The sequence below is a fragment of the Aquarana catesbeiana genome, linkage group LG07 (genome assembly GCF_042186555.1).
Source record: "Aquarana catesbeiana isolate 2022-GZ linkage group LG07, ASM4218655v1, whole genome shotgun sequence".
In the NCBI taxonomy this organism is placed as follows: domain Eukaryota; kingdom Metazoa; phylum Chordata; class Amphibia; order Anura; family Ranidae; genus Aquarana; species Aquarana catesbeiana.
The window spans coordinates 63,305,846-63,331,382 of NC_133330.1; the positions used below are offsets into that span (position 1 = coordinate 63,305,846).

General features: G+C 41.9%; 1 protein-coding gene across 2 annotated transcripts in view; it reads right to left on the minus strand.

Moving 5' to 3' along the window:
• APPL1 (adaptor protein, phosphotyrosine interacting with PH domain and leucine zipper 1) overlaps positions 1-25,537 on the minus strand; it is a 78,079-nt gene that overhangs the window by 41,468 nt on the left and 11,074 nt on the right. For both annotated transcript variants that reach the window (XR_012235242.1, XM_073592251.1), the window contains exons 3-8: positions 23,278-23,337; positions 20,744-20,815; positions 10,560-10,647; positions 5,978-6,019; positions 5,224-5,282; positions 3,178-3,324 (exon numbers count right to left, since the gene is read on the minus strand). Coding sequence is in view for 1 of the 2 variants with exons in the window: in XM_073592251.1 (XP_073448352.1) it covers positions 3,178-3,324; positions 5,224-5,282; positions 5,978-6,019; positions 10,560-10,647; positions 20,744-20,815; positions 23,278-23,337 (468 nt within the window). In the remaining variant the exon portion in view is untranslated. The remainder of the gene's footprint in view (positions 1-3,177; positions 3,325-5,223; positions 5,283-5,977; positions 6,020-10,559; positions 10,648-20,743; positions 20,816-23,277; positions 23,338-25,537) is intronic.

Genomic DNA, 25,537 nt, shown 5'->3' on the forward strand with positions numbered 1-25,537 from the left:
ACCCCAGCACCCCTTGCCATTACATACAGTCAGTCCAGGAGGTGCTGGAACTGCGTTCCCCCGCGTTCCCGCTGAAAAAAAAGCCCTGATTAAATATATTTTTACATAGAACTAGCATAAACGCCTATCCCCTAACCTCCTGCAAAGCAGTATACACACTAAGAGGAAGGGGTAGGACTCTGAGCCAGTCAGATCATTATTACAGCATTAAACAAATGACCCACACCTGCAATCGTGACCGGAAAGACTGCAGTCGAGCGATCTGAAAAGCGAGGCTTGAAGCGCTCGTGGAGCGCAGAGTGGAAGGGATGACGATGGCGGTAAGGAGGAAGATCTATGTGGACAGTTTACCCCGGATGCCTGCATACTTAGATGTGCCTTTTTTAATCATCAACCATGTGAGTTTGCTAAATGTTGTACCTTCATTAAATGTAACCATATTGCTACGCTTAGAGGCGCCTCTCTTCTCTTTTATACTCCGTTGTGACATGACGCTACTTGTATATCAAGTAAAAAATTTAAAAAAAATTTCGCTTGTGTTGCAAAACGCTCTCAAACCAAGTAACTCTCAAAACAAGGTTTTACTGTATATCCACCTCCTTGCTATGAGCTTCCGTACCCCAAAATAGAGAATTCTAAGGAATAATTTGGTATACACATCCAGCTCGTCTTGTTCAAAAATTCCCAATGGGCATCACAAGGGGGTAACATATATTAGGAAGGTCAAATTTGTCAGCGATAAATTCAGTCACCATAGACCACAGAGGCCTTATCTTGGTACACTCCCACACCATGTAAAGAAAAGTTCCTTCAGCCCCCAGGCATTTATGACAAGTTGCAGAATCTCTCTTACGCATACGGAATAATCTAACCGGTGTATAATACATCTGATGGAGGTACCTAAGCTGAATCATCCTATCTGTCGAGGATATGGTAAGATAAGTATCAAGGACCTAATGCCACAACTTTTCCGACAACTCCGGTGCAAAAGACAGCCATCTAGACCTTGCCCTACCTATCTACCCAGGATCTCCAGGCCCCAACGCCAGATAATACCTGGAAAATCTCTTGGCTGGATCAGGGTCCAACAGAGTAGTTTCCAAAGAGGTATTTTGAACTCGGACCTCTCCGCCTCCAAACTACACTACTGCCGCATGATGCATTTGAGCATATCTGAAGTGCCAGGTCCTGGGTATCCCAAACTGGTCCCTTAGTTGATCAAAAGTGCGTATCTTACCTTCCTGATATATATGATGTAAGTACTTTATCCCAACTTGGCCCCACACCATTTGTATTTTACATAATGCTGTACATCATACACTGTACTATTTCTGCAAATAGCTTACTAGTTTATAGCAATGCTTGTAATAATGTGCCAGTTAGCAATAAAGCAAAAATCCAGGCTAAACAAATGTCCTAATACAGGAGTCATGTGTATTGTTACTTGTCCTTTGTGTGTAATATAACATGAAACAAATCCTGCACTTTCCTCTTTGCAGGAACTTGCTGTAATAAAGACTGGTCACTGCTGCAGGTCCTGTATCCGCCCCTCTTGTAGTTTTCTGCAGGCAGCCTGTAGTGGGTGGACTTGCCTACCTACTTTTAAATCCCATATCCTGGAGCACAGTACAGGACTCAAGCCAAAGTCTATGAATATCAAGCCTGTCCTCTGTACTGTACGCTTCTGAAAAGGACTTGGGACTTACTTGTAAACTCCTTATCTTGGAGTAAAGTACAGGACACTGACCTGATATTCAAAGACCCTGGCCTGCGTCCTGTACTGAACAATTCAAGTGGCTGTACCTCAAACATGAAATATGAACAAAGCATATCCCTCTATTGTGTGTACTTGTCTCAATTAAGAGCACTAAGTGTAATTTCTGTGTGCTGCTTCATTCCTCTGCTATCAGCATGAATCACTTCTGACAAGTTTTCCTGACACCAACAGAAAAATGATGACAGGGGAGGGCCCTCCAGCTGATTGACAGCCTCAGCTCTGTTCCTGTGTGCTGTGTGAAGGGAGGTGTGTACCTTCCCTCCAATCAGCTCTCAGAGCTCTCCTCTGATGTACTGATGTAACTTCAGCTCTCCACCCCCTTTTCTCTGAACTCTCAGACAAGCTTTATAATTCAGCACTTTGAACAGATTTAGGGAAGAGAAGACTGCAGATAGACAGATACAACTTATGCAGCAGGATTTGTTTCATCTCTGTGTATTACCTGAGGCCAGTAACTTCACTGGGTATATGTGAGGGTTTACAACCATTTTTCTTGCTTCAGGACCACCCCATAGCAGACTTAATGCTACAGGGCAGCTCTCCTGCGCAGGATCATGTGTATATATACGCAATTCTGCACTTCTGCCTGCCTTTGATTAATGACAGCCGATCTACGGGTGCCAGGCACTGGATGACTTCCGGCACCTGCTGATAGTCGGTAAAACATACAGAACAGAGATCTACCAATGTAAATGAGACAAATCTCCGTTCCTGCAAAGCAGGAAAAAAAACCCATCACTTTCCATAGTAAAAGCACCTAACACTACACAAAAACACTGACTAGGCACACAGTCAACCCTTTGATCGCCTTAGATGTTTAATCCTTTCCCAGTCAGTGTCATTAGTACAGTGACAGCGTATATTTTTAGCACTGATCATATTAGTGTCATCAAAAGTGTCAGTGTCCAGTGCAATAAATATATACCATATTTTTTTAGACACTATAACGTTCGCATAAACCAATTCATATATGTTTATTGGGATTTTATTTTACCAAATACATGTAGCAGAACATATATTGGCCTAAATTTATGAAGAAATTAGATTTTTTTTTCAGTTTTTTTTATTGGGTATGTTTAATAGCAGAAAGTAAAAAATATAGTTTTTTTTTTCCCCCCAAATTGTACGTCTTTTCTTGTTAATAGCGCAAAAAATAGAAAGCTCTATTTGTGGGGAAAAAAAATACATAATTTTTTTTTTTGGGGTAAAGTGTTACATGACCGTGCAATTGTCAGTTAAAATAACGCAGTGCCAGATCGCAATAAATGGCCTGGTCCTGAAAGGGGGTAAATCTTCCAGAAGTCAAGTGGCTAAAACGTATCAATATTATTATCGCTCAGAGGCAGGCTGACATTTAAATAAAGTGCCTTTCGGTTAATTTCTGAAGTTATGAGGCGTACCTGAGCCTGCATATAACCTAAAAGTGGTTCCAATATTGCAATCTTCTTCTTGTACTGGATGGTATTCAGTGCGCAGAAATAATGCATCATCGTCTGGTGCTGCTTCTTCCTAGCGGTGTACACGTCTTCTGTGGCTTCAAACTTGGTCTACAAATGAATAAAGAGCTCATATTACTCCCCGATCATGCAGGCAACTTGCTTAACCCCTCCCCCCCCCCCAAAAAAAAAAACACACTCAAACTTAATTTTTAATGACAATGATCAACAGCTGGGAGCCAGTGGTTAATCCTCCACATTGTGTAAAAATGCTATTTGATCCTGTCTTCTCTGATCCTCCCCTTCTTCCACTGTTCCGAATCTATCTGCCAATAGCACAGAGACCTAGGAGGCACTCTGCGCATGCTCAGTTTTGGCATGTATTGCTAGGGAGGTTTTTTTTTTTTTTTTGGGGGGGGGGGGGGGGGAGGTCCATGCGATCAGCACAGGGCTAATCAGCACTGTCCAGACAGAGGTCATGCAGCCTCATAGGACAGCCAGAGGAGACTGAAAACTCCTCCTACAAGCTTTAACCAGTGCCAGCTGGACACTGATAGAAGTCACAAGACTGCTATATACTGCTGATGTGAACAGGTGTTTATCAGTTTATATTTACTAAAATAATTGCATTTCCATGTTCTGTGTACTGTTGGAGACCAGATATAGTGAATGCAGGGCCCTGAGTTTAGTAACACTTTAGCTAAATCAGGCAGCCCAAAGAATTCTTCAGAATTTTTGGCTGAAATCTTCTCTCCCTTGTCTGCACTTACGCAGTAAAACCCCAATAAAGGGGCATCTCCCTAGAGGAGACATTCAACAGACTGCCTCAAATAAATCTATGGTGATACACCAAAATAATTAAAGTTTGGACTAGAGGCTCTGCAGATTCCTTCATGCCATTTAGGCAAGTATGTATCCGGATTAGGGAAGGGGAGCTTTACTTGGGAAGCAGAGGTACTTTCTATTGAGTGTCACTAAACTCACATCAATGAATGGTGTATTACATGCTGTTCATACTCACCCAGTCAATAGGATTCATTTTCTATATTCTGCAAAAAACCTGGTTGATCCTGCTGCTCTCTATCTCCACCTTCTGTCCAAATCCCCAATTCAACTAGGGATTTTGCAGAGCAGTGTTGGCAGCTCTGCACATGGTCAGTTGTCAGTGAGTTTCTATGCTGAGCATTTCCTATCACATCTGAGTAGCCCATGTGTCTAGAGTCACACATGGGCGTTAAGGATGAAAGGCATGTTCGCAAACAGCACGTGTGGAGCCTGCCGCCAGGAAGCGCTAATCACAAGCAGTGAGACATTTCCCGATGCGCGGCTGCAGAGATCAGGAAATGTCTCACTCGCCTGTTTGTGAACACGCCTGAGCTCATCCTTAGTGGGCATACACACAGTGGTAAATGACAGCCCACTCCCTCCCTCCTCCTCCATGTCCACTAATTGGCTAGACACAATTGGGGGGGGGGGTGTTACATGTAGATTAACGGAGGCTTCGCCTCCCTCCTATTCTAAGGCACAGGCTGGAGTGGCTTGACACGGCCTGTGACTGGCAGAAATCCACCCACACCATGTTATTTCCACAAAATAATAAAGATTTGATTTTAAATATATATTTGGATGCCAATTTAAAACGTTTATTAATATTTTTTATTATCCTGCTTTTTTTCCCCTGCAGACAGGCTGGGAAAGAGCAGAGTCATGTGACAGCTGTATATCAATTTGAAAAAAGGTACTTAGATGTTTTCTTTATTTTTTTTTTTAATTAAAAAACAGTGCCATCATCCAAATACAGAAATAGAAGAAACAATGTAAATTAAAGTGTGTGTTTAGTATCACTTTAACTATAAAAAAAACAAAACAAAAAAAAAAAAACCATAAACTGGAGATGGGCTCTAATCCAGGGTTCTTCTCTAAAGACTTGAACCAAGGTAACAAACAGTCACTGGAAGTATAAGAGAGTACAATGGAATAAAAACAGTAGCATGCATCTAACCATCTAACCTTTTCATTCTCTCTTTTCTTGGACAACCGACTGTACCTATTGATTGCTACATCATGATCTAAACAAGAAAAAAAAAAATCATATCAGTCAACTAAAGCTTCTCCATGCATCCCAGATTACCCCATAAAATGCTGAATTAAAATGGAACTCTGGCCATTTTTTTTAGGTTTTATTTTCAATTTGGATAGCGTAGGAAATGGTTTAAACCATAACGAGACTATAAAACCATAGCCCTTAAAGAGACCTTGTTTCAAGACCATTTATTGAAACAACAATCTTTCCATAAGAAAACATGTGAATTTAACATATTTTGAACAGGTTTTACTTGTAAAAAACCTCCCACTGCTGACGGGCACTGCCATCTTGGATGTGAAGTCAGCAGCCCCAGCAGACTCAGAGTTGTCATTTAGGTGACACTATAGTAGCAGCTACATAAATAGTTATGTAGGAAGGTGAGGAGGAGCTGGGCCAGCACAGAGAGTTATTAGACACTCCAAGATGTATGATGTACAAGGAGGGAGGGCTGTGCTAAAGAATTGTCTCTCCTGGGGTAGTCAAAAGCAAGCTCAAAGGCACATACTTTGTAAGTCAATAAAAAGTATTTTTATAGAAAGCAAAAAACACAGCAAGTAAGCATTTGTAATGCTTGATTTTTCTCTGATTTTACTAGAATGTTTTGAAATTAAATGACAGGGTCTCTTTAAAGTCAGTAACATTCGACTGGACTGCATTCCTTCAGAAAGGTATACATACCATTGCTGGCAATTTGAAAAATCTCTTTTAAAGTCAGGATCTCTGCAATGAGAAAATGATGGCCATGGTTATTTAGTAGAATAAAACAGGGCAGCACAATAATTGGTGTTACACCTAAATAACAGGACGGTGAACCACATCTGTATTATTTAAAGGTTTGCAGCTATACATAATCAATTGAATAAAAATAAATACCGTAGTCTTTTAATGTCTTTAGATACACATGTGAATAAAAGTAGTACGCTTGATGCAAATAAAGTATGAGAATATAGTTTCTATGTATAGTTTGCAATCACATACAGGTGAAAAAAAAATTGAATATCATCAAAAAGTTAATTTATTTCAGAAATTAAATTCAAAAAGTTAAACTCATATAATTTTATATAGATGTGTTACACACACAGGTATATTTCAAGCATTTCTTTCTTTTAATTTTGATGATTATGGCTTTAATTTTTGATGATTATTTACAGCTAGTAAAAACCCAAGATTCAGTACCTCAGAAAATTAGAATATTGTGAAAAAGTTCAATATTGTAGACTCATGGTGTCACACTCTAATCAGCTAATTAACTCAAAACACCTGTAAAGCTTTCCTGAGCCTTTAAATGGTCTCTAGTCTTGTTCAGTAGGCTACACAATCATGAGGAAGACTGCAGACTTGACAGTTGTTCAAAAGGCAGTCATTGACACAAAAGGTCATTGCTAAAAAAGTTGGCTGTTCACAGAGTGCTGTATCCAAGCATATTAATGGACAGTTGAGTGGAAGGAAAACGTGTGGTGGAAAAAGGTGCACAAGCAACTGAAATAACCGCAGCTTTGAGAGGATTGTGAAGCAAAAGGCCATTCAAGAATTTGGGGGCCACCACACACAGACGTATCCAGGACATGGGCTACGACTGTCGCATTCCTTGTGTCAAGCCACTCCTGAACCAGAGACAACATCAGGAGCATCTTACCTGGGCTAGGTAGAAAAAGGACTGGACTGTTTCTAAGTGGTCCAAAGTCCTCTTTGCATTGCTTTTGTAAATCGCGGTCCCAGAGTCTGGAGGAAGAGTGGAGAGGCACAGAATCCAAGTTGCATGAGGTCCAGTGTAAAGTTTCCACAGTCAGTGATGATTTGGGGAGCCATGTCATCTGCTGGTGTTGGTCCACTGTGTTTTATCAAGTCCAATGTCAGTGCAGCCCTCTACCAGGAAATTCTACAGCACTTCATGCTTTCCTCTGATGACCAGCTTTATGGAGATGCTGATTTCATTTTTTGCAGCAGGACTTGGCACCTGCCCACACTGCCAAAAATACCAATACCTGGTTTAATGATCATGGTATCACTGTGCTTGATTGGCCAGCAAACTCGCATGACCTAAACCCCATAGAGTATCTGTGGGGTACTGTCAAGAGGAAGATGGGAGACACCAGACCCAACATTGCAGACGAGCTGAAGGCCGCTATCAAAGCAACCTGGGCATCCATAACACCTCAGCTGTGCCACAGGCTGGTCGCCTTCATGCCATGCCGCACTGATTCATGCAAAAAGAGCCGCGACCAAGTACTGAGTGCATGCTATACTGTACATGGACATACAGTAAACCAACATTTCTGTATTAAAAAACTCTTTTTTTTTTTTTTTTTTTTTTTTTATTGGTCTTGTGTAATATTCACATTTTCTGAGATACTGAATTTTGGGTTTTCATTAGCTGTAAGCCATAATTATCAAAATTAAAAGAAAGAAATGCTTGAAATCACTCTGTGTGTAATTAATCTATACAGTATATATGTGTTTTACTTTTTTAATTGAATTACTGAAATAAATAAATTTTTTGAGGATATTCTAATTATTTGAGATGCTCCAGTAAGTATGTGATGACAGCTCTTTAAAAAAAGAAAAAAAAAAAAAAAAAGATATTTTATTGGGTTTAAAGAAAAACCAACATACAAAAAAAAAAACAAAAAAAAAACATTTGGTTGTTCATTGGTATACATCAACAGGCAGTACACTCTTTCAGTCAATAAACAAATGGCAATGCACCAATCACGTGTGAATATTAATTGCATAAGTACAGGAATCAATCATATTATCAGTGTGAACTTCATAGATCAACAGTGGAGATATGCACATTGAAGTACGTGGCATGACCAAGAAATAATATTGAGATGTATTCACTCTGGGGTAAGGGTCAGAGGACTAGCAATCCATCTACCCCAGATTTTGTGGAATGTCTTATTCCGTTTCCGGAGTTCAAATGTAAGTTTATATAGTGGTATAGAATCATTAATTAACTTTAACCAGAGGGATTTCAGAGGGGTCTGTTTTCCCTTCCATGACAGCAAGATAGTTTTTTTAACATAAAAATACAAAATGCGGAGTAGTCTCTTAGCATGTGACGATATGTGTAAGTCACCAAAGATGCCTAGAAGGCAGTTCTTGGGATGAACAATATTCAGGAGACCCATCACTGAGGAAATGAAAGAGCCCACCTCTGCCCCGAAGTCTTGAACCACTGGACATGACCAGAAACAGTGTAGGAAGTCAGCAGTTTGGCCACAGCCTCAGAAGCTCCCAGTTGAGGGTGTTAGCCCCATTTTATGTAACCTAGCTGGAGTAAGGTGGGAGTGATGAAAGATTTTGATGTGCATAATTCAGTCCCTAGATCAGATAACTGAGGTTTTGTACGTATCACTAAATTCAAAACAGTCATCATCCATGAGGGAAATGTCCAAAGATGTCCACTTCGTCTGAGCCCTACGGAATCTAGGCTTAAAATCAGTCATGAGGGCAGCATAGTAAGTGGAGACAAGTTTAGTGGGGTTAGGGTGTCTTAGCAGTTTCTCCAATGGGGATATGGTTGTAAGGTTGTGATGAGAGCTCTATTGGCTCATTCCATACTCATCTACTTGTTTTCTGAGGCTCCACACAGTGGTTGTTTTATTTTGAACCTTCTCTCAATGCAAGAAAACGTGTCCACTGACCTAAAGCCCGGTACACACACGTAAAAAACTTATTTCATTCAACCCAGAGGGACAAATGAAAAAACTCACAGATCACTGTACTAACACAGGTGATGTTAGTGTACTGATCTACCCGGCTGTGACTTTGTGTTCCCCTCCCCACCAGAACACATTGATCAGCCATTGGCTGTGAGCGCTGAACAGATGCTAGTTTTCTAGTATGTCCCTTCAACAAAAGCTAGTCCTTAGAACAGCTTCTGTCAGAAAGACAGCTGTACACACTGACCAAATGTCAGACGGTTCCTGTTGAACTGACCAATACCGGCCAATAATCGGCTCATGTGTACCCAGCCTTAAAAACCATTCATTCTCTGTGTCGTTGCCATTTCTGTCTCCTTATCTTCCTCTTTTACACATGACAACACAGCTCTGAATTCCTAAAATGGTGTCAGCCCTGCCTACTTATTTCTGATTTCAAAAGACACAGATCTCTCCTCATCTCCTCCCGTACTCGTCATCTCCATAATCTTTCTTGTGCACAGGCAAATAGCATAGGAAGTCGCCAGCTCACAAGACTGTTGGTAGGATCAACATGTATTTTCTGCACTTATCAAACAGATACACCAAAACACTCTTAATGCTATATAGAGCAGACCAAAAGGGAGCAAATGAGAGTGTTCATTGTCCTGGTAGAACACCACATAAAAAAACAACAGCTTAAACGCATTAAAGAATTTCTCTCACAATACACCCCAAAACCAATATCCACCCAACAAGCCCAGGATATGGAGACCCCCCCCTTACTGCAGGTGAACTGGAGCTGGCAATTAAACAAATGAAAACTGGCAAGAGCCCAGTGCCGGATGGCTTTACTCTTCAGTATTATAAGTCATTCTTAGATACCCTAGCCCCCAAACTTCTCTCCACCTTTAATGCATTCTCTGACCCCGAAGTGCTACCAGACGGAATGTTGGTGGCACATATAGCCGTAATTCCAAAGGAAGGTAAAGGCCCTGCCCAAGTTTCGAGTTATAGACCCATATCTCTATTGAACGTGGACATTAAAATCTACGCAAAGATTTTGGCCAATAGATTACTCCCCTTGATTCCTGAACTCATCTCCTTAGACCAGGTGAGATTTGTCCCGGGTAGGGAGGCCAGGGACAAAACCATCCGCACTGTAAATCTCCACTACTGGCTCACATCTTCTAAATCCCAAGGATTTTTCCTCTCCCTTGATGCCGAGAAGGCATTTGACAGAGTGGCCTGGGACTACATGCGGGAGGTACTCGTAGCGGACGACCTTGCACCTCGTATGCTTTCGCATGTGTTGTCCCTATATTCAAACCCATCCGCTAAGGTAAGAGTAAAAGGCCACCTGTCAAATGCCTTCTCCATCAGCAATGGTACACGCCAGGGGTGTCCCTTGTCCCCTCTAATCTACATTTTGACACTTGAGCCCTTCCTCAACAAAATAAGAACCAATCCTAAACATCAGAGGTCTGACCATCGGAGATAGGGAATTCAAGGTTGCAGCTTTTGCGGACGACATCCTACTATCCTTGAAAATCACCCTGCACCTCCCTACCCAACTTGCTTAAAGACCTGGAAAAAAAAAAACAACAGCAAAGTACCTTTTAAATCCCTCTCTTTAAACTGGTTAATAGGGAACATCATGGCGTCGGCTAACTGTGTGGACAACACTGCATGGCAGGAACTCAGCTGTGAGACAAAGAGAGACATAGAAAGATCAAAGCTTTCACATTTATAGACTTGGGTAGCAATCAAGTGCAAATTTAAAGAACAACAAAAACATTTAATTTGCCTTTTGAATTACTTAGTGGAACTAAACCCTCCCATGCTTTTCAGGGATGGAAGCTGCCACTGTAGCGTCTGTTTGATCTGTAACTGTCATGGTGTTGCACATGTGATCAATTGTGATTCCAGCTATTTGATGGTTTGACAGTTTGGTTAATAGTACAAATGTAACAGTTACATTCCCGGCATGCCAGGAAAGTAAGGCCCCTTTCACATATTGCTGTGTTTTCACGGACTTCGTTTGCTTCGTTTTCGAGCGATCGCTCCATTGATCCCCGCTGAGCCGACGGATAACAGGTCCGTCTCTGTTCACTGTGGAGAGACGGACCTGTCAGATCTCCACTATGGGGGATCAGATGAAAAAGGGTCCGCCTGTCCATTTTCATCCGATCCGCCAGACGGATGGAAAATAGGGTTTTCATCCGTCTGAATTTAGTGTCCATTCAGGTCTGCCTTAAAAACTGAAAGACGGACCTGACTGGTCCACATGTGTGAAAGGGGCCTAACAGTTTTTTTAAATTGTTCAATTGATGGGTTTTTTTTTTTTTTTTAAATTCAATCATTTTTATTAAAGTTCAAACATAAATACATCTCAGTGCATTATATCCTTACAGTGATGCATTACAATTCAATCCTCCACATTAGATGTACATAAAAAGTCCCGTATCGAAAAAGGAAAAAAGTGCTTTGTTATTTTTTCTACCTTACCCCTTTCCCTTACTCACCCCCCCCTCCCCCTCTCACCCCCCCCTCCCCCTCCCCCCCTCACCCCCCCCTCCCCCTCCCCCCCCTACATCCCCAATATTAACCTTCCTGTTTCGTAAGGGCGTTATCTCTTAATTTACTATAGTATGTATCCCATTTCCTCCAACCAGGGACTCCAAAGTTTTTTAAATGTTTTTAGGTTCCTCCTTTTTATATATACTGTTTTTTCCTTCCACATTGTTTCAGTCACTGTTTTACACCACTCATCTATCTGTGGGGGGGTTCTTGCCTGCCATCTTTGGGCTATAAGTTTTCTTGCCTGGAATAGGCACCTCTGAACTATTGTAGATTTACATGTTCCAATGGCCATATCCTCCCCTACCCCCAGAATACACAGCTTCGGTTCCATTTTAAGTTCTAGGGAGAATACTTTATTAAGTGTTTCTACAATCTCTGACCAGTACCGGAACAACTTCGGGCATTTCCACATCATATGTAACAAGTCCCCTTCCTGCTGACATCTAGGGCAGTTGGGATCTGTTACCCTCCCAAACTCAAATAACTTTTTTGGGGTGTAATACGTCCTATGGATTACCATTAGATGTGATATCCTTTGGGCAGGGGAGATCGATACCCGATGCCCTCCCATTAATATGTCTCTCCATTGCCCATCCGAGATTGCTCCCAATTCCTTCTCCCATTTGCCTCTACTTTTAAGTTTTTCCGGGGTCTCTATACTATTTTTACAAATATGCGGGTATATTTTAGCTATGGTCCCCCCTTGGCTCTCCCGGTCTCCTAATTTCTGAAGCAGGGCGGGCTCACTCCAGGAGGGGCCCTGATCCCCAAACTGCGACTTAAGGGCGTGTTTAATTTGTATATAGTTATATAATGAATTATCTGGTATACCAAATTCTACTTTCAATGTAGAAAAAGATTTTAATAAAGCCTGGTTATAAAGCTGAGCTAGTTTCACTATTCCACTCTTTTCCCATGTTTTAATTATTCCTATTTCTTTTAGTTCTTGAAAATTCTTATTGTTCCATAGGGGGGTATATTTAATCCAACCATTTATTCCCAGCAGAGTTTTAACAGTTCTCCATGCTTTTTTTATTAATTTGATCGTAGGGGTATTGTATATAAAGGAGTCTGCTTCCAACGTCTCTATCACGGTCTTGTGGGGAGCTCCCATAATAATCAACTTCTCCTCGCTGTTTCCCACTATATACTGCAGCTGAACAGCCAGGAAATAGCTACGTGGGTGCGGAACAGCCATCCCCCCTTCCCGCGTGGGTAGTTGTAAGGTCTGCAATCTTATCCTAGATGTTCCTCCTTTCCATATAAGGGCTCTAAATATTTTTTCTATTTTATCAAACCATTTCCTGCTTATCCAAATTGGGGAGTTCTGCATTATATACAGCAGCTGGGGGAGCCATAACATTTTAATTAAATTGCACCTCCCCGCTACTGATAACGGGAGGTCCTTCCATATTTCAATTTTATCTCTGAATTTCTTTAATAGTGGGGCTAAGTTATTGTCTAGATAGCTCTCTGGGTCCTTAGTTATTTTAATACCTAGATATTTTGTTAGTGTTGTTTTCCCCAACCTGTTGATGTTAATGTTTGAGGTGGTGTCTATAATATCTGGGTCTAATGATAGTAAGACTGATTTCTCCCAATTTATGGTCAATCCCGAGACTTTTCCAAACCTTGAGAAAATATCCATTACTTGGTTCAGAGATTCCCCAGTGTCTCCCATGAATATGAGGACGTCATCCGCATAGAGTGCAATCCGCTCTTCGCCTTCCTCTCTCTGGAACCCCACTATTTTCCTATCCTGCCTCACTGTTGTGGCTAATGGTTCCATGGCTAGGGCAAAAATCATGGGGGACAACGGACACCCCTGCCTTGATCCCCTCTCCAATCTAAACCCGGTCGAGTAGTCATTATTAACTTTAACTTTTGCGTTTGGCTCATTGTACAATACTTTAACCCAATTTATAAATGAGGATCCAAAACCATATTCCTTTAGTACTCTCCAAACATATTCCCATTCTAAACTGTCGAATGCTTTTACCACATCCAACAAAAGCATTGCTCTCGGGCCTCTATTTTCCGTGGGGATCTGCAGATTTAGAAAAACTCTCCTTATATTCATGCTAGTTGTACGGTGGGGTACGAATCCTGTCTGGTCTGGGTGGACTATTTTATGAATCACTTTCTTTACTCTGGTAGCTAAAATTTTTGCTAAGATCTTAACATCTGCGCAAAGCAGTGATATAGGTCTATATGACCCAGGGTCTAGGGGGTCTTTCCCTTCTTTATGTAATACTATTATTGTAGCTTCGGTCATTGATATAGGTAATCTCCCTTGTTCTTTTGCCCAGTTAAACACCTCCAACAGTTCCTGAAACAATACCTCCCCGTACTGTTTATAAATCTCTACTGGGAGACCATCAGGACCTGGTGATTTACAGTTAGCCATTTCTGATACTGCTATTTTAATCTCTTCTATAGTAATTGGTCTTTCTAATTCCTCCGCCTCCACCTTCCCCAGTGTTGGTATTTCTATATTTTGAAAGAGTTTGTCCATTTCCCCCACATCCCTGGTCCCACTAGATTTGTATAACCTGTTGTAGTATTCTTTAAACGTCTCAGTAATCTTTTCCAATTGGGATGTCGTCTCACCTGTCAAAGTCTTAATAACCGGGACCACGGATGGGGGGGAACCCGACCTAACTATACGAGCTAGTATCTTCCCTACTTTTTCCCCTTCCCCATACATAACTTGATTCTGGAACGCTCTTTTATTTTCTACTTTCCTAGTTATTATATCTTTGTACCTTTGTTGCTTATTTTCCCACACTCTCTGTTTTTCCGGGGAGGGTTCATTTATATACTCCTTTTCAGCTGCAATTAATTCCCTTTTAAACCGCTCCTCCCAGTCTCGAGAGGTTTTTTTAATTTTGGATACCTTCTGTATGATTAAACCCCTTAAGTATGCTTTCAATGCATCCCACATCACCCCCCTCGAAGTAGTACCCGAATTGAGCTTTATAAATTCTTTCAATTCTGCTATCACCCCCTCCTGATTCTCTATTACTTCCAACCAAACTGGATTCAACTTCCATATTCTGTTCTTTTTCTTATGGCCCGGATTTATCATGATTGTGAGCGGGGAGTGGTCCGATACCCCTCTAGGGTGATAAATTATGTTATTTATTACTTGTGATGCTAAGCCATTACCTAGAGCTAGATCTATCCTTGACAGTGAAGCACTGGAACTCGAATAGCACGAGAACTGCTGTACCCTCGGGTTCCTTATTCTCCACATGTCAAGCAGTCCTGCTTCTTGTAAGAATTGTTTCAACCGGTTTTCCTGTTTTTTCCGACACAGTTTCCCTCCTGGGAATCTGTCTATTTTATTATCTAAAACCATATTAAAGTCCCCAACCACTATAACTGGTAATTCTGCCTTATCTATTATAAATTCTAACAGGATGCACAGAATATCCAGTTTAAACGGTGGCGGGATATATAAATTAACCAATATACATTCCAGATTCTCCATTACACAATGCAAAAACACATACCGTCCCTCATCGTCTATCTTGCACTGCCTGCAGGTGAACGTTACCCCTCTACCGACCAAGATTGAAACTCCTCTAGAATAGGAGGTATATGTAGAATGAAACTGATGTTGATATCTCTTTTTCCATAAGTTATTTTTTGAATCTTTTGTCAGGTGTGTCTCCTGCAGGCAGGCGATTTCGACTTTGAGTGTATTTAAACCCTCATTTACCATTGCTCGTTTAGCAGGGGAACCCAATCCTCTAACATTCCATGAGCCAATATTCAGGACCCTATTTTATTACTTATATTTATAAACGGGAAATCTAAGTTAGCGGGAGTAGTAGCAATACATGGCGGGTAAACTACCACCACAAAAAGGTGAGGGAAGTAGAATACTGAAAAATAAGGGAGCAACAAAAAAAAAAAAAAAAAAAAAAAAGGGGGGGGAACCTATTTCCCCACCACTGGGTTCTCTCCCTAACGCCTCCCATACCCAATTACCTAGAATACTTATCTCTACTGATAGGAGGGGCTTTTCCCCATTCCACCATTTATTTATTTTAGTGACTACAAATTTAAAAGACTCATATATACTATACGTGAAATACATATTTACCATGACTTTCTATAATTTACAAGTGCATTCAGTGTGGCTTTGAGGAGAAAATATTCTTCTTTTTCTTTTTAAAGTGCAATCGTGCCCTTTTTGTATTTTCCTATTATAATCCTTACCCACCTTTACCCTCCTCCCCCATCCCTCCCCTCCCCCCCCCCCACCTCTCTAGGTCCCCCTTGTGGGCTTTTTTAATGACCGTCACCCATTCCTCTACCTCTACCCTTCTTCCCCTCCATCCTCCCTCCCTCCCCCCACTCCCTCTCCCCTCCCTCCATCTCACACCCGTACAAACACCTATCTTATTTATTTGCACCCCTGTGAGACCCCCCACCCCACACTTATAAATTATATCCTATTATATTCTTCCTTCCTCATTTAGATTTACATTTACATTCCAATTTGCAGCCCCTATTTTATTTCGGCAAGAGTTGATCTTTCTTTTCTTCCAACCATGCTCGCGCTTTCTCTGGGGATTCAAATATCTGACTACCCCCCAGCGCATTTGCCCGAAGCCTAGCCGGGTAGAGGAGCGCATACGTAATGTCATACACTTGAAGGCTACGTTTGATACTCAGAAACTCCATCCTGCGCTTCTGTAGTTCAGGTGAAAAGTCAGGGTACATTGAAATCTTGGCTCCGTTATAATAAAGGTTCCCCTTTTCCCGAGCCCTTCGAAGGAGGGTCACTTTGTCCTTGTGATTTAAGAACTTCAAAAGGAGAGCTCTTGGGGGGCTACCCTGGGTGGGGGGTCTAAATGGAACCCTATGTGCTCTCTCAATGGAGAACTGCTGTGTGAATGTTTCTGCTCCAAACGTCTCAATTAGCCATTTTTCCAAAAAACCTGCTGGATCTAGCCCCTCACTCTTCTCTGGGAGCCCAACTATTCTCACATTGTCTCTCCTGAGTCTGTTTTCCATTTCGTCAAACTTTTCCAGAAGCCTTTTTATCTGATCTTTCTGTACTTTTATCTCTTGTTTCATTGATTTTAGGTCGTCTTCTAGCAGGCTTATTCTCCCTTCAGTTTCTGTCACTCTTTCTGCGATTTTCTTAAGATCATGACTGACGTGACTTAGCTCTTCTCTCATAGCTTTCATCTGGTCTTCCATATTGCTCAGGGATTGTTTACAGGAGTTAACTGCTGCAAATATCTCTTTAAGGGATGGTTCACCTTCTGATACTTGCGTCTGTGTACTATTTGTTTCCGGTATTTTCCCCACCATACTCGCCCCTTTGTTTGAGGGGTTCTTAACTGTAGTATTGTTTGGGAGCGTATTCATCTGGCCCAGACTCCTCCTATCTGCCGTTGTTTTACTATGTGTCTGCTGCCCACCTTTCGTTGGTGTGTGGTCTGTTATGTTAACCAGCCTCTCCAACTTTGCGGTTGCCGCAACCGCAGCTGCAGTTGCCCCTGCTGCCGCTGAGATTCCGCCTTTTTCCTTATCTTTTTCTTTAGCTGATCGCAGGGACTGAGACCCCATTGGTTCCATAATTGTGTGCTCATCCCCCTTCCTTCTTGTAGTCATGGCTGACTGCTCCGGTCTCTAGCAAATGGTTTATTTGTGCTAGTACAATCCCCCTGCAATGGGGCTAGGGGTCAGACTTTAAAAGGTGTATAAAGCGGTCGGTGCACCAGACAACGCTTAAGATGATTCAGCTTGTTGCTGACTAGAGTCCTAGTGATTGAACTGCTGTTAATCTTCCCAGTGTACTATGCTTGTATATTATGATATATGATATATCGCTATGTTGCCCTATAGCGTCAATAAGTTCCACTGCTTCTCCTACGTACGCTTGCATATATGAAAAAAAAAAAAAAAAAAAAAAAAAAAAAAAAAAAATTTTTCTCTTCCCTTTTTTTTTTTTTGGAAACGGAAAATGTTTACAGTTTAGAGAGCTTAGGCAACTTTAAACAGAATGTCTTCACCAGGTTCAGCTAAAACAGTTCAGTAGGGCATACTATAAAGTAAGGCAGAGTGTATATACAAGCCTGTACACTCACCCCAGGGTCCTCTTAATGTCACTGTATACCGCTAAGCCGTTGCTATAGGGGGGGTACAGCGCCTCTGCCCTCCGGAACTCTTTTCCCACACTGTCTTCAGCTGGTCTCTGGGAACAGCGAGGCGGCTCTGCCTCAGCGTGTTCCCGCACTCTCCCGCGAGACCTCGCCGCGTCACCGCTCGGCTCCGCCTGTCTCTGCTCCGCTTCGGCACCTCGGGCTCCCTCGGAAGCCGCCGATATCCAAGGTTAGGCACAGCGCGGCTTCGGCTTCTATAGCGCGACTTCAGCTTCTGTAGGTGAGCTTCTGTAGGTGAGAGCCGGCAGGGGGGCAGATAGGGGGGCAGATAGACACAGGGGCCACCAGATACAGGATTTCAGGATTCCAGCCTTGGCGTACTGTATACCCCTCTTGCACATATGGGAAGGCATTCACTTCATTCTATGGTGGGAGTGGGGGAGACTCACACACGCACTCCTCACCTCACCATCTCACTCCACCATCCACTTCCGGTCCCGCCCCCTAAATTCTATATTTGATACGGTTTAGTTCCGCTATAAATACAAGGGATTAAAGTGATTCTAAAAAGGAAAGAATGTTTTTTTAAAAAAATAATAAACATGTTATACTTACCTGCTCTTTGCAATGATTTTGCACAGAGTAGCCCTGATCCTCTTCTTTTTGGGTCCCCCCGCTGGCGGTCTTGGCTCCTCCCCCCTGCCGAGTGCCCCCAAAGCAAGCTTCTTGCCACTGGGAAAACTCGAGCAGGCTCACACTGGAGCTGTGCTCTGTCGGTCCATTCACACACAGAGCATGTCTTGGCCCCCCTCTCTCTCCTCATTGGCTCACTGGCTGCGATTGACAGTAGCCGGAGTCAATGGCTCCCGCTGCTGTGTGAGACAATGAGGAGAGGAAGAGACCCGGGAGAGCCGCTGCTTTCATGCACATGCATTGAGATGGAACTCAGGTAAGTATAAGGGGGCTGCACTCAGAAGGTTTTTTACCTTAATGCATAGAATGCATTAGGATAAAGGACCTCTAGCCTTTAGAACCACTTTAATAACTGACTTGTTTTCTTTGCAGTTGAAGAGCAGCTGACATGCAGCATGCAGTGCTTACATTGGGGTGACAAGCTTTTAGAAGGGTGTGTTTGTCTGTGGAACTGAGTTTGGGTCAGAATAACAGCAGAGACAATGCTGTTAGCCGCACACCCTTGCACCTTCCTATATAGCTGTAGTCCCAACAGCTACAGTGCCTTGAAAAGGTATTCATACCCCTTGAAATTTTCCACACTTTGTCATGTTACAACCAAAAAATGTAAATGTATTTTTTATGTGATAGACCAACACTAAGTGGCACATAATTGTCAAGTAGAAGGAAAATGATAAATGGGTTTTAAAATATTTACAAATGATTATGTGAAAAGTGCATTTGTATTCAGCCCCCTGAGTCAATACTTTGTAGAACCACCTTTCGCTGCAATTACAGCTGCAAGTCTTTTTGGGGATGTCTCTACCAGCTTTGCACATTTAGAGAGTGACATTTTTGCCCATTCTTCTTTCCAAAATAGCTCAAGCTCTGTCAGATTGGATGGAGAGCGTATGTGAACAGCAGTATTCAAGTATTGCCACAGATTTTCAATTAGATTTAGGTCTAGACTTTGACTTGGCCATTCTAACACATGAATATGCTTTGATCTAAACCATTCCATTGTAGCTCTTTTCTTCTAAGTTTGCCCTGTATTTGGCTCCATCCATCTTTCCATCAACTCTGACCAGCTTCCCTGTCCCTGCTGAAGAAAAGCATCCCCACAACATGATGCTGCCGCCACTATGTTTAACGGTGGGGATGGTGTGCAGTGTTAGTTTTCTGCCATACATAGGGTTTTGCTTTAAGGTCAAAAAGTTCAATTTTGGTCTCACCTGACCAGAGCACCTTCTTCCACATGTTTGCTGTGTCCCCCACATGACGCCTCGCAAACTGCAAACAGGACTTCTTATGGCTTTCATTCAACAATGGCTTTCTTCTTGCCACTCTTTCATAAAGGGCAGATTTGTGGAGTGCACGACTAATAGTTGTCCTGTGGACAGATTCTCCCACCTGAGCTGTGGATCTCTGCAGCTCCTCCAGAGTTACCATCGGCCTCTTGGCTGCTTTTCCAATTAATGCTCCTCTTACCCGACCTGTCAGTTTAGGTAAACAGCCATGTCTTGGTAGGTTTTCAGTTGTGCCATACTCTTTCCATTTTCGGATGATGGATTGAACAGTGCTCTGTGAGATTTTCAAAGCTTGGGATATTTTTTTATAACCTAACCCTGCTTTAAACTTCTCCAAAATGTTATCCCTGACCTATCTGGTGTGTTCCCTGGCCTCCGTGATGCTGTTTGTTCACTAAGGTTCTCTGACAAACCTCTGAGGACTTCACAGAACAGCTTTATTTCTACTGAGAATAAATTACACACAGGTGGACTATATTTACTAATTAGGTGACTTCTGAAGGCAATTGGTTCCACTAGATTTTAGTTAGGGGTATCAGAGTAAAGGCGGCTGAATACAAATGCATGCCACACACACACAAATATTTGTAAAAAATTCTGAAATACCTTTTATCATTTTCCTTTCACTTCACAATTAGGTGCCACTTTTGTTGGTCTATCACATAAAATACATTTACGTTTTTGGTTGTAACATGACAAAACATGGAAAATTTCAAAGGGTATGAATTATTTTTCAAGGCACTGTACATAGGTGACATCACCTCTGATTTTATTGTGATAGCCACAGTGTAGTCACCCTATCCATGGAAGTGGCTACTGAACAGTTCTCCTGACAGGATCAAAAGATAATTGCAGCAAAATACACTGAGACTTTGAAAGTTAGTGCAAACTGGCATTGTAAATAAAATATGAAACTTAAATCTGATTATAGTTCTATACTAAAAATGCATTGTCATGCGTAATTTTATATAAAGTTTAAAAGCATGCATTATAATGCACAAAATTAAAGAAAATTTAAAAATGTTCACAGAAGCACTTTAAGCCATATGGGACAATGTATGCATTTTAGCAAACAACAATCTGAGCACTATAAAAGGGAACTGAAATCCTTACTTCATCAATGACTTTTGAAAACTGTTGTAATGTTGATGTCATCACTTCATCATCGCCACCTAGAGGAAACCGCTGCAACCACAAGAAAAAAAAAAAAGCTTTTGTTATCAGTTTACCATTATCAGTACAAGGTTGATATTATATTATTGTAAAGAATATCTAAAGCTATTATTTTTTTCATTTTGCATAGTGTGGAGAACTGTAGAAGTCTTGTCAACTTGATATTGCTGTCTTTATACCAGCTGGGGAAACTGTCTAAACTTAGACTTCCCCTAATATGAAGACACTTCTCACTTCCTGTTGTGCCTCAATGAAATGAAGAAAAATTTCCCCAACAGGGCACAGTCAACAAAAAAAATTAATAAATAAATAAAAAGTTAGGTCTACCTTTATAAAAGAAAATTAAAGAGCATGTTTTTTGCATGAAAAAAAAAATGCATATTTTTTTTTTTCACAAGAGCCTGCAAAGTATTGCACCTGCGATCAGTTGATCATGGGTGCAATGTCAGGCTCCTGCAAACTCTTCCTCTAGCTCTCTGCCTGTACCTCTGTATGGGCTGTCAGTTGAAGAGATGGAAGTAGTGTCAATGGGCTACGAGGGCACCGATTACTGCTCTTGTAGTTCATTGAGAACTACTAATCCATCTGCCACTGTGGCAGAAGGGACTTGTTGTTCGTTCATTCACAGATTCCTATGAACGAATCAGTGAATGATGCCATTGTGCGGACGGAGCCCTGAACCATAGCCGTGCCAAATTTTAAATGCGAGAATGGCTCTGGAGGACAGGAACCCCCACCTGCTATCACGCGTTTGGGGGGGGGGGGGGGGGGGGGGGGTAGGCTGCGTGAAGGTGGTGTAAATTGTAACATGATGCATAAGGTGAACTTGGTAAAAGGTGCACTGCTGACTGTTTATGGCTATAGTATAACCTGCAATTCAGAAACCAATGTACATTGTACTTTGTACCAAAATGCTGAGATTTATCTATTTAAACCATACTTAAGTAGTTATAAACATAGCAGAAGTATAATGTAAGAGCCCGAGACTTCTTTCTACTTATTAACATTATATGATATAATGAGAAAAGATGCGTAAGTAGTAAGGCATTTATTTATATATCCATTTCTTTTTTTATCTATTTATTTATTTTTAATTTATTCATTTTTCCCCCCTTAAATTATTTTATATATACCCGTATTTATCGGCGTATAACACGCACAGGCGTATAACATGCACATTCATTTTAAGAGGGAAGTTTCAGGAAAAAAACTTAAATTTTAAATAAGGAACTTTGAAGCAAAATAAGGGTCAGTGCCCATCTGCAGCCTAACCATTGCCATCAATGCAGCCTGATCAATGCCCATCTGCAGCCTCACAAGTGCCATCAATGCAGCCTCATCAGTCCACATCAATGCAGCCTCATTGATGCCCATCTGCAGCCCAGAGGGGACAGGGAGGAGGGCGGGACGAGCACTGACAGATTACATACAGTGAGAATCTCCTATGATAGACAGAACAGTGGTCCAATGGCGGCCCAGGAGACAGGAGTTCCTATTACAGAGGCTGCCAAGTAAACAGGAGATTCTCACTTTATGTAATCTGAAAGTGCTCGTCCAGCCCCCCCTCCCTGTCCCCTCCGAGGCATCTAAAACTGAAGTATTGGCGTATAACACGCACGCACTATTTGCACCCGATTTTCATGGTGAAAAAGTGAGTGTTATACGCCAATAAATACAGTATATATTTTTTTTTTACCACATTTTTTTCATAGATGAATTGCTGCATCAAACTCCTGATGAGTGGACCCTAGTGAGATCCACGAAGCGTGTAGAGATCTATAGATGCTAAAATACATTTACGGACCAATTGTGCATTTTATTATGATATCTTCATGATTATTATATACATATAGTAGCTCATTATATATGGATCTTTTCACTGTTAATGTTTATACGACTTTTTGCATAGATATAATACATTTTTTTTTTTTTTTACGTATTTTTGTATATCATGAATTTATAATAAATTATCAATTGTATCCAAGTTGTGCCTAGTTTGTGACCCACCTCATTTAAAGTCCCAAGACCTCTCTTTTTTGTCTTTATATCTATAACCTGGGATGGAGGTGGGCCAGGTCATTTTTTTCTTGTTTCTGCAACAATTGGGTAGAAGATACCCCGGTCGCCCCCGATCTGTCGCATCAACTATAAGCACATTCATATTTTTCACTATATTCATTATCTACATTCATCTAATTTTTATCCTACATCTATTTTTGGGAGGACAGAGCAGGCAAGGACTGGCAATGCTGTCTGGTAGGTTTGTCTGGACTAGCTGAAAAAGAGTTAAAAAACCTAGGGCAAAAAAAAACATAATTGTTCGCCCATACAGTATGTATAATGAGCAATAATGTATTTAGCGATTTTGCTTAAAATTCGGCATCGTCACATTGCACTTAGATCACCTCCAGGAGACTAGTGTGCTGCAAGCATCCAGTCCAACAACACTGAAGAAAGTTAGTTCTTCCACATACCTGCTTTTCATACTCCTTCAACAACTTGGAAGTCAGATGTGTGGCTGCACTTAACTCATTCTGTTGACAAAAAAATATATATGTATCAAAAGGGGGAAATGTGGCAAACATATTTCAATATTTCTAAAAAAAAAGAAACTACTTTTCATTGATCATGGTTTAATAACACTCAGAGATACTGGAAGGGTCTGTGGATTTGTTTAAAATAAGAAAATAAACCTTCTGACTTAAAACCACATGCCCCAGAGATGTCATCCTGACACTGATCTACTACCTGACTAGTCTGAATTACTGTATAAAAATGCAGCGCCCGAGGTCTTTCACACTGGAGCGGTGCACTGGCAGGACGCTAAAAAAAAAATCCTGCAAGCAGCATCTTTAATTTCAACAGACAGGGGCGCTGTAGGAGCAGTGTATACCACTCCTACAGTGCCCCTGCCTGTTGAAATCAATGGGCAGGGCCACCGAAGCGCCGGCAAAATCCTTTTTCGGCCGTTAGCGGGTGTTAAAAGCGCCCCGCTAGCGGCCGAAAAGTGCTGCAAAAACTACAGTAAAGCGCCACTAAAAATAGTGGCGCTTTACCGCCGATGCCCGCCCCGACGAAAGTGCTCTAAGGGAATTCCTTGGGGACCCCCAGGTCACCAGAAATGGTACCCCCATTGGGAGATTTCCCCTCTACTACTTTTCGGCGGACAACCCAAAATTTGGGATTATCTCTTACTTTTATTTTCATGAAAATGGTAAACAGGACAAATAGAGAGGGTGAATTTCCATAATGGGGTACAGACAGCAATAAAAACTGACAGGTGTTCTAATCCATCTCCACTCTATCCAAAACCAAAAAAAAAGTTTTGCCTTTAGTTATACTTTAAAGTGGTTGTAAAGGCACAAGGTTTTTTACCTTCATGCCTTCCCCCTTTAAGATTTATCTGAGCCCCCTCTGGATCCAGCGATGTCCACGTGAGCCTTGCCTATCCGGAAACTTGCACATCCGATTGGCTTTTGGCAGAAGCAGGAGCCATTGGCTCCTGCTGCTGTCAATCACAGCCAGTGAGCTACTCAGAAGACAGAGAGGCAGGGGCGGGGCTTTTTTAATCAATAGCAAAGTCTATTTGGCGTTCGTTTTCAGCTGCAGCAACAGGAAAATCTGAAGGAGCAGGGTGGAAATTTTTTCATGAACAAATCAATTTCTAACAGCGTACATGGCTTTTGTCCAGGAAAGCCCATTCGTTCCAAATCTAATGTTAAAAGCAAATTATATTTTGAAGCACATTCAAGCTAATCATTTAGCCCGGGTTCACACTTGTGTGAACACAGACATTGCATGTGATTCGCACCTGTACTGTGCAATGCGAGTTTAGCCATACAGTTGTATGGCTGAACTCGCATTAGATTCACAGGAAAATAGTGCAGGGACATTTTTTTACCCCGGACTGAAACTGGATCGCATGGGTGTTCTCACCTATGCGATCTGATTTCTGTGCAAGTTCACAGTTCGCACTGCAATCTGTGAACCATTCTGGGGGTGTCATTAACAATGTATTGACACCCGCAGCGGTTTGCAGAGGGCAGTGTAAACTGCCTGCGGGAGAGGTGCGATGCGGGAACCGGTGTTCTATCGAATAATGCCCTCCGTCGAAAAGTGCCCACGCATGCACAGTACAGAAGGGTACTCCAGCTGATTTCCCGATCAGTTGGCGTGACATCACCATGTTGCATGCGCTCATCTTAGGAGGCATTTTTCGATGGGAAATACCATTTGACAGGCACAATTGAAAGCTATGCAAATAGCTGAGGGAGACCGTAGTTGTCAGATTGTGCCTTGCTGTTGCAGGGCGGGTTTGGTGTGTTGAATGAAGGGTTTTGCCCGTGTCTAAGGGCAGGTTGCAACACAGACAAAACCCGCCGTTCAACACACCCACAACCCACCCTGCAACAGCGAGGCACAATCTGACAACTACGGTCTCCCTTTGCTGTTTGCAAAGCTTTCAACTGTGTCCGTCAAATGGTATCTCCTGTTCAAAAATGCCTCCTGCGATGTGCGCATGCGCCATGGTGACGTCACGCCAGCTGATCGGGGAATCAAATGGAGTGCCCTTCCGTACTGCGCACTTTTCGATGGAGGGCACTGTTCGATAGAACACCGCGCTGGTTCCCGCATCGCTACAGTGTGAAACTAGGCTGAAGGTACTGAAAATTTTCATGCAAACATTTGATCAAAGATCTACTAGTGTATGGCCAGCTGTAGAATAATTGTGGA